Below are 9,589 nucleotides of genomic sequence, written 5' to 3' on the forward strand. Positions count from 1 at the left end.
TCTAATGCTTTGGTGATGAATCTCTTTATTAGTCAAATGACTAGAGTCACGCAGGGGGCTTGGAGGGCCATGCTTGCCTTTGCTGCTTGCGTTCTCTGGGAAGGTACGAGTCGGATTCGAGGCTGTGCTAGGCCCTGCTTGCCCTGCAGTGATGGTGAGAGTAGAACTCTGTCCAGGATGTGGACAGTGAAGCCGGAAGGCTTTATCCAGACTCTGCCCCTCTAAGTAGAGAACTGAAACAGGGCGTGTAGGGGGAGTGAGTTCCTGAACCCTGTGCCAAGAAGTTGCAGAATTAATGCAAAAACCCCCCAACTTTGTGGGAGGGATCAAAGGTAGGAAAAGGGAAGGGTCAAGGTGATTTTTGGGAGGAGCAAGTGTGGAAAATAGATAAGGGGATAAAAGGGGCTGGTCATATGGTAACAGGTTGCTAGTGAATGTTCCTCTCTGGCCATGTCTGTCCTGTTTTCTCAGTTAACTCCATTTCTCACCTTCTTCCTGGGAGAGGGGGCTCCATTCTACGTGCATGTCTGCACATTTCCCTGGGAGGAGCAAGTGTGGAAAATAGATGATTAAGGGGATAAAAGGGGCTGGTCATATGGTAACAGGTTGCTAGTGAATGTTCCTCTCTGGCCATGTCTGTCCTGTTTTCTCAGTTAACTCCATTTCTCACCTTCTTCCTGGGAGAGGGGGCTCCATTCTACGTGCATGTCTGCACATTTCCCACTAACAGACCGTCATCCTGATCAGCTGGAGAGGGACAGGATGAGGGGATTGGTGCTGTTTGTGCCAGTGCTGAATGCCTGTATGGATGGTGTGAGCACGCGTTGTGGGTGGGCCTACCAGGAATGCTGGCTCAGCCTTGCTGCTGGTTGCAAATGGGGGCATGAAGCTGTAGCAGCCTCACCTCTATCGGGCAACCCCTTACAATAGCATTCTTAGTAAAGCAAGGTTAGTATTTCTCAACTTTTGCCTATGTACCGTGAAGAACATCAGTATTGTGCACGGAGCAGGTACAGGGGAACAGAGGAACTTCACTAGTGGACTACATGGGGGCATACAGGAGATACAGACACTCACTTTCTCTACCCAGGGCTACTCTGCTACTGACTCGGGAAAGGAGCTCTGAGAGCTGTTCCAGTTCTGTGCAAACTGGTGGTGTCCTAAAGCCTTGCTTCCCCTGTCCTCCCTGAGCAAGCAAAAAACAATTTAACAGAAAAAGCATTAGAGTGAAACATGGTAACTAACTTACGCCACACCGGCAGCATTGCTCTGGCCAACTCTTGCCTCAAAAAAGGATACAGCAGAGCTAGGCAGGAAAGCTACACGGAAGATACTATGGCTGGCAAAGTACAGCATAATGCTGTAGGGAGGCAGAATTAGGAGAGGCAAATGGGAAGATGTAACAAGCTACAGCATCAGAAATGGGTGGACAAAGATAAAAGATACTTGCTACTTTTTGTTACTTCAGGAAATGCTGATAAGAATATATTTCTCCAGCTGGCATCAAGTTAAAGAGGCACTCACCCTCACAAGCGCCTGCTCAAGTCCTTGGGAGGGGAAATACTCATCCAGAGCAACAAGCGATGTGATTTCTGGCTCCAGAAAGGCATAACAACAGGAAATTTCTTTTCTGGCTATCTTGTAACTCAATTTTCTTAGAGCAGGCTAGGGACAGGCCACAGATTTTTCCTGTAGATGGCTGATCCTTAAGAGTCAAGTTAAGGAAACTAAGGAGTACATCGGGTACCGTGGCACAGCGATAATGAATGGGTGGAGAACAGGAAGCCCTGTATTTTATGAACCTAGATATACTCAGTGTCAAATGTTTTTTTTTGATTGTGCTAGCCAAGTACGCAGTATCTCAAAACTCCCTGCCTGTTACTTTCTTGGGTTAAAGTAACTAAGCACAGGTTATGGTAAAACTTCCTTTTTTATTATTGAAAAACGTGGGTGGGAGTAAAGACATTATTTACACAAGTTCCCAAATGCAGCTCAACTCAAGAACATATGATCAGCAATATGATAAAAGGATGTGGGTCCAAAACCAAATTATGGAGGCTACCAAATAGTACAACTCCCTGGTAAACACAGCCCTTCAGATAAGATCAGCAACTGAAATAAGAGAAAATGAGAGAATGTAAGTATGCACCTGGTGTGCTGAGAGCCACAGCCCAGCAGTACAGCGCACCTACTGCTGTTCCCAGGTTCTTCCCCGGGGAAGCAAAGATGGGTCGGGCTTGGGAATGAGGCATGTGGCAAAACAGAGCATCTGCCATTTCTGTTTCAAACGCAGCACACCAGTTCCCAACTGGAGGAGGGCAGCAGCCTCGCTGGGGCTGGCCTGCACTCACCGTTCATGGGCATCTCATCTATCTGGGTGGAGTAGTACTGCTCAATGTCTCGCAGGATGCGGATGTCGTCATTCTTCACAAAATTGATCGCTACACCTTTTCGGCCGTACCTGCCTGACCGGCCAATTCTGTGGAGGCAGAAGGAAAGAGAGATAGGAGCCACCTTGAGGAAGGGCAATCCAGCCACACTCCCCCATGTGAAGGCCGAGCTTACCTGTGTATGTAAAGTTCTCTGTTGTTGGGTAAGTCGTAGTTAATGATCAGGGACACCTGAGGCACATCCAGGCCTCTAGCCCAAACATCTGTTGAAATAAGGACTCGGCTGCAAAGAGAAGGGGACAGTTATGGCTGTTCCACCCCACTGAGGTGGGTGTGAGAGCTGAGAAGTTGTAGTCTCCAGCACAGGGCATCCCCTGCTATTCTGTGCTCCTCCCTCCACACAGCACACTGGCAGCATCCACACTTCTGCTGCCTTAAGGAAAGCTGTTCCATGCAGCATCATCAAACTTCAGTGAAGACCGATAGTACCAAGACAGCTTTGCTCTTTCAGAAAGAATACGACACTCCTAAGAGTTTAAAATACAGGACAGAGCCCAAATATTTTTTTCCTTGACTTATTTTAAATGCAGCAATTCCCAACCTCTTCAGCAAAATAAAACAGACTAGCTCCATGCCTATGAGCATCCCTCCTTGGAAAGCGGCAACCTCCCAACCCTGCGACACCACAGGGGGATAGACGGGAATCAGAGCTCTTCCTAATTTAAGCTGAACAAGGCCTTCAGAGAGGAGAGGTTTTATGGGTTTCTGAGGCCTGTTCCCTTCAGACGCTAGAAGAAATCCTGCCCTGAGGTAGCAATGCTGTAAGCAACACTGTTTAAGGCATTTACCTTGCGCCAGATCTGAACTCTTTCATAATGGACTCTCTCTCCTTCTGTGGCATGTCCCCGTGCATGGATGAAACTGTGAAGTTGGCTTCTCTCATTTTCTCTGTGAGCCAGTCTACCTGTGCATACAGCCAAGCAGCCTGGGTTAGCTCTTTGCTCAGGACAGCCAAATGCGCTAGCTGTGCTTGGAGAATGTTTGTGGAGACGTATGCTGAGAGACACTTTAACAAGCATTCTGGAGAAGCTAAATGAAGTAAATAATCCTTACAAAGCATCGGCTATATGATACAGGGCTCCACAAGCCCTGAAAGGAAAGGAATTAAGGGCATTTATTCAGAACGTGTGGTTTTGTTTCAGGGATTATAAGCAATTAGAAGAATAAGCACATTCTTACCTAATCAGTTCTACTTCTCTAAAAAGGCAACTGTATCAGGTCCGCCTATAACCAGTTGTTTAAGCTAGGCACATCCTGAAGACAAATGTTTAACCTCTGTTCTTACTAAACTATTCCCAAACGGGGAAACAACCAGACCTCTTAACTGGGTTTGTACTAGCATTCTCCTCTAAGTCACCCTCCGAAAGTAACATGCCCATCTGATGGCTGCTGTACCTTTCTCTTGGTGTTGCAGAAGATGACAGCCTGGGTAATTGTGAGTGTGTCGTAGAGATCGCACAAGGTGTCAAACTTCCATTCTTCCCTCTCCACAGCCACGAAAAACTGCTTGATTCCTTCGAGGGTCAACTCATCACTGTAGGGAAGAAGAACAGCTATATGACACCACAAGTAGGTGAATACATACGATGCAGTTAGAAGGGCTGGGTGTGCTTCAGTGGAGATCACACCTCTGCCCTGTGTGCTGTGGGTTGCTGGGTCCATACACAAGTCCAAGTTGCTCTAGAAAGTCCCTGGAGAAGTCTGCTCTAAGAAGGGCCTCCAATGCGACCCATGCAACAGAGACTAAAACTCCCGGGGCACCCCCTCTGCTCTAGACAGCTTCAAAAGGAAGTATTTCTGTTTTCATCATTTTTACATTGAAGCTTCTTGACAAGAGAGACAGAAGAAAGGTAAATGGGGCAGTGTAAGAGATCAGGCTTAGAGGGAGGCTCCTCCTGTCAGGTTGCCTACACTTACTCCTCTTGACTCCTGATGAGTTCCAGTGCATGAGGACCTGTGACACCACCAGACATAAGCTACAATTTCAAGGGCATTCAGGATCAGCCAGCTAAAGGCTTTTTTGGCTTGCTATGTAATAGCAAATTAATGGAGGAGGCCTACAAAAATCCTCTGGAGGAGCACAGGAATTGGGTAGGTGTGAAAGAGGCATTTCCAGAAGAGACTGCTATACATGGGGAGGATGAGGGGGTGGGGGGCAGTCAGGCTGAGCAGCAGCAAACAGAACTGGACAAGGATAAAGTCAGAGAGACGAGTCGGCCTCTGCTGGAAAACAGGACATGAGGATGTCTGCAAACACCTAGAGAAACTGCAATGGTGAGAAGGAACATGAGAGAGAGATTCCGCACATTTAAATAAGTTAATACTGTGAACTGCCCAGGGCTGGACCAACTCAAAGAGCTCCTGTTCTTTCCAAGGAAACTCACTCACCGTTTCACCAAGATGCGAATGGGGTCTGTCATGAATTTGTTGGTCATCTCCAGAATTTCATGAGGCAAAGTGGCGCTGATCAGAACCACCTGTGTAGCTGGAGGCAAGTATCTGTACACATCATAAATCTGCTCCTTAAAACCTGAAAAGCAAATCAAGTAGCACAGAACAGTTAGCACATCTTTCTCCCAAATACCCTGCTCTTTCATAATTTGATCTGGAATTCAGTATTGGGCCTATGTTATGAGATGAACATTAATGAGTGAATCAGTAACTCAAAGCCAGTGTCACATATTGCTCATCTCTTCCTAATTTTCCCAAACCCACTACAACGCAGCCGTGGTACACAGTAAGTATGAAAGGCAGTGCTCAAGAATTTTTAACTATTGAAAAGGACATTACAACTAAATCAGAGAAGACATATTCATTAGTTCAACCTCGTAGAGCCTATAATTAACTATAATAGTCTAACTTCGACAAAACCAATTTTTTTTAGAGGCGGGACTGCCAGCTAGGACACCCTGGAATCTCAAAGAGGTAAGAAGAAAGGAAGTAAAAGGGAAACAAATATTCTACCTTTATTGAGCATTTCATCTGCTTCATCCAAAACCAGCATTTTGATGGCACGAGTCCTTAAACTTCGACGACGAATCATATCTGTAAGATTTCACTTTGTAAGATGAAAAGGCTCTGAAAGCAAGTGAGCCTACACTGCTCCCAACTGCTAGCAGGGCATTTCAGTGGAGGAGGGACAGGTACTTCCCCTGCTGCCAACAGAGACTGGTGTTTGGTGACGGAAGGCACATCCAAAGGCCACAGCGTGGCCTTTGTACCCTGCAACCTAGGGGGATGTCTCTGCAGCCCAGCTAAGGGAGCACTGACTGCAGGGAAGCTCTGAGAGTCCAAGCCGTGGGATGCTATTTGCTAACTGCACAGGACAGGTGACCCAGTCTCCCACAGTAACTGCAGCTGGATGTGAGAAATGCAAAACGCTACATGAACTTTTTGTCAACAGGCTGGGCAAATCCACATCCTGTTTGAAAGAGCACATGGCTTTGTGTAATCCCCTAATACTGTGACAGAAAAGTATTTGCTATTAGTGTGCTGTTCAAAGCCAGCCCAGTTTGGCAGCTGCTAATTTTTTGGTTTTTTTTTTTTGCTTGTGGAGCTCTATGTTCTCCCAGTGACAGGTGCTTGAGTAAGAAAGTGCTGCCTGTTTCTCAGAGATCCAGAATATGTGAGCTTGAAGGCTAAAGCTATCACTGTGGTAACTGCCATGAACAGAAAATATAAAAATCTTCATGCAATGAAACCAGAAAAGTACCAGCTGCAAGTGCACATGATTTAACAAAGAGAGAGCGATGGCCAGTACACAGAAAATGTGGACCTAACTTTGACATTCAGATAGACCCAGCTTCTATCATCTCCTCCAAGATTCTGAAGTATTTCCTGGGATTGTACTATTTTCTGCTTAAAAAATACTTTGTTCCCATGCCACCATATAGAGAAACACTTCAACAATGAAAAGCAAAATATAAACAGAGAAAATCCAAATACTGTCCCTGTTGATTTCTCTCTAGTCTTTTCCAGCTATTAGTACTGTAAGTTGTTACCTTGTTATACTTCACATTAACGTTACATTAATGGTGTCACAATAAATGTAATTTTCATGCTATTTCAAATCTAAGCGCACAGAAGTTGCAGGAGGTTCCCATGGCTCAACTCAGGTCTGAGCCTGGAGGTGATGTAGCCTCCCACATCTCCTTACCAAACACACGGCCTGGAGTGCCAGCAACAACATGCTGCCCATAATCCAGTTTTCGGATATCTTCGCCCACGTTGGTCCCTCCAATGCAGGCGTGACACTGGACATTCATGTAGTCTCCCAGAGCAAGAAGACCCTGTGTTGATACAAAGGAATGGCTTAATTAACTGAGCTCTCATGAAGTTTGTATTTGTAAAGAGATGCAGGTCTGCACAGCCATACAGTGTTTTTTTTAGAGAGATGTAAGCACAAGCAGTTAGAGGGATTTTTTTTATGTCTGTTACCCAAACCTCCTCAACAGCAGGCTTTCAAACACTGGGAACTCAGTTCCCCGGAGATCACAACTGCTTTAGAAGTGCTGTCCTTAAAAATTCAGTTAGGAATGTGTAAAACCTTAGACGGCTAGCCAACATGGTCACGTAAGCAAGAATGGACATAATGCAGATGAGCAAAACAGCCCTTTATCAGAATTTCTGATTCCTTTCAGGAACAGAAAGAAAAAGCAGAAGCTGTGCTTTGAGGTCTGCTGGGGAACACCTGAGAATCGGCCCCAGGCCTTGCGAGTGCTTTACAGGTGGTAATTTAAATGCTCCTACCTTCTGAATCTGTACAGCCAGCTCCCGAGTTGGTGCCAAGATCAATGCCTGGGTCTCACGAACCTGATTAAAACAGGTGATCACGTGGCAGTTAATCACAGGGCAGATATCATCCAAGCATAACAGAGATTACGGATCCCACAGTACTCTGAAATGTCACATCTGAAGGACTAATCATAGAATTTTGTGCTAAAACCTAGTGTTTGCAAGGGTCAGTACACCTAGAAAGCTGCTCTCACACAGAGCACTTACACAGTAACAGCCTCTTAAGTTACTTTTGACAAGACAGCACTTAAGCAGTTCTTTGATACCTCATTTTTCATTCCAACCTAATTTCTGAAAACAATTATAAAAGTGTGCACTTTTCTTGCAAAAGAATAGAAACAAATTTAAATCACTTCAATTTCAATGTTCAGTTCAGATAAAAATCTTGCATGTCACAAGGATTCCAAGATAACGTTTTAAAGTGTCACGTTTGAAAAATGTTATGAGCACTTTACAGAAATGAAGCATAAAGCTGACCTTTTCATTTAGAACATGCAACATTTATTTTTATGTCCCCAGGCAGTGACATGTGAATAACAATCCAAGCTTTATTTAAGAGGGTACTGGCCCACTTAAAATCATCATTTTATTCAACAGCATCTACACATTCAAGTTATACTTAAAAAACAATTGGATGGACACGATACCCCTGACTAGAAAAAAAGCAAACATCTGTCAGTCAAAAAACTAGGTTTGATTCTGTGCAATGTGCACCAACTGTTCAGACAGGTTGCTGATGCTGTTAGGACTGTTTGAGGACAATTCTGCCTGCTTAGAGATTTATTTAACCCTCTAATAAGTATGTGAAAGAGGTCAGCTGTTAAAGCCAATTTTGTAATTACAAGACTTTATCTGGACTTACTTTGCCAAGGTGGGTTTAACAGTTAAATTGTTAACAGAGTAGAGTCTGGTGAAATTTTCAGTCAGAAATTTGTCTGAAGTTCACTGCTCATAATTAGAAGTTTTCAATGTAAAGCTTCATTTATTCATTCCAAAAATGAAGGCTTTTATGATGAAGACTCTACCGATTTAGTTAAAAAACATTTTTAGCACGTGCTATGAAATTACCTGTATATCCAGGCACTGCAGAACAGAGATGGAGAATGTTGCTGTCTTCCCTGTTCCTGACTGCGACCTGAGAAACAGACGTTTGGTGAATAGCCTGGACGCCTGGACAAACAATATAGGCAATTTCAACATATTCCACTTCTTGACTCTTTGCCACTCCTTCATTGCAAAGAAGTCAATATTGCCAACAGTGTATCTGACAAAGTTTTGTTAACAATCACAGTGTGATCTGCAGACAAGCAGCTTTGAGAACTGCAATATCAGGGACAGAGCACTCCGCTGCAGGGTCCCCAGCTCTGGCGTGTTTACTCCTTATCAGACCAGCATTTTAATTTCCTGCAATATGCCATATGTAATTTTTTTTCTTTTAAAGTAAATGGTAGATAAGCCAATACAATTTGGAAGGCTAGCAATTCCCAATAGTGACCTAGAAAGGATTTTTTTTTCAGTGGGATGCATATCCTTCTTTGTCTCTAGAGACATAATAGATTTTCTTCTGCTTACTTTTTCCCTTGATTGAGACTGCAGTTGTCTCTATACTTCTCTGGCTTTGCTGGAAAACATTCCCAAGAGTCTCAGAGCCCTACTTATTGAGCACACGCAATATCTTGGCTGAATCTTTATCAGTGACATACCTAAACCTAATAAACTTTGACATTAACAACTGTTAGGATCACAGTCTTTGTGCAAGTTAGCCAATTTCACCCCATACCGCTCATGATGTGATTTCCCTAATCCTGCCAAGCAGCAAGTGACAGTTCTCGCTTCCACCTTCAGGAACGAGCGTGACTGACACCCCCCCCTCCAGGGCCCGCAACCTCCTCAGGGCACACGCTCCTCCCACCCGCGAGCAAGCCGCGCCCTCGCCCCCTCGCCGGCAGCCCCACTTACTGGGCGATCACGTCCCTCCCCTTGATGATCTGCTTGATGGCTCTCTGCTGGATGGCCGAGGGCTTCTCAAAACCTGCGGAGGCGGCCGTTACCGTCAACGGCGGCGGGGCAGCCCCGGAACCGAGCAGGCGGCGCCTTCACCGCGCAGGCGCGCCGCCCCACATCCGGGCGCCGCCACCGACGACCACCCCCCCTTTCTCCCTTCCCTCTCTCCCTCGCTGCCGCCCCGCCGCGCACCGTAGGCGTAGATGCCGCGCAGCAGGTCCTCCCGCAGCCCCATGGTATCGAAGGTGGGCGTCACGTCCACCTCCTCGCTCGTCTCGAACTCCACCTTCGTCATGTCCTCCTCCTTCAGCAGCCGAGTGTGCGCCGAGCCGGCCGCCCGC

At 45.7% G+C, this 9,589-nt stretch overlaps 1 protein-coding gene across 1 annotated transcript; it reads right to left on the reverse strand.

The window, feature by feature from the left end:
• Positions 1-1,911: 1,911 nt before the first annotated feature.
• Positions 1,912-9,583, reverse strand: EIF4A3 (eukaryotic translation initiation factor 4A3). The gene is made up of 12 exons (XM_009274798.1): positions 9,441-9,583; positions 9,204-9,276; positions 8,313-8,379; positions 7,200-7,262; positions 6,607-6,739; positions 5,415-5,495; positions 4,839-4,980; positions 3,846-3,984; positions 3,239-3,354; positions 2,566-2,673; positions 2,352-2,479; positions 1,912-2,112 (listed from the first exon to the last, which is right to left on the reverse strand). Exons 1-12 carry the CDS (start codon positions 9,541-9,543, stop codon positions 2,096-2,098), a joined length of 1,170 nt encoding a protein of 389 aa, XP_009273073.1. The 5' UTR covers positions 9,544-9,583; the 3' UTR covers positions 1,912-2,095.
• Between the last annotated feature and the right edge of the window lie 6 nt (positions 9,584-9,589).

Source organism: Aptenodytes forsteri, unplaced genomic scaffold (assembly GCF_000699145.1).
Source record: "Aptenodytes forsteri isolate BGI_AS27 unplaced genomic scaffold, ASM69914v1 Scaffold272, whole genome shotgun sequence".
Classification (NCBI taxonomy): Eukaryota; Metazoa; Chordata; class Aves; order Sphenisciformes; family Spheniscidae; genus Aptenodytes; species Aptenodytes forsteri.

What these genes read in the sequence shown, in the direction of transcription:
- EIF4A3 (XM_009274798.1), bottom strand. Translation starts at nt 9,543, where the DNA reads ATGACGAAGGTGGAGTTCGAGACGAGCGAGGAGGTGGACGTGACGCCC. An exon ending in TGCAGTGCCTGGATATACAG is followed by an intron (nt 7,263 to 8,312) that starts GTAATTTCATAG and finishes TGTTTTAATCAG; the next exon opens with GTTCGTGAGACCCAGGCATT. An exon ending in TGGCTGTACAGATTCAGAAG is followed by an intron (nt 6,740 to 7,199) that starts GTAGGAGCATTT and finishes GTATCAACACAG; the next exon opens with GGTCTTCTTGCTCTGGGAGA.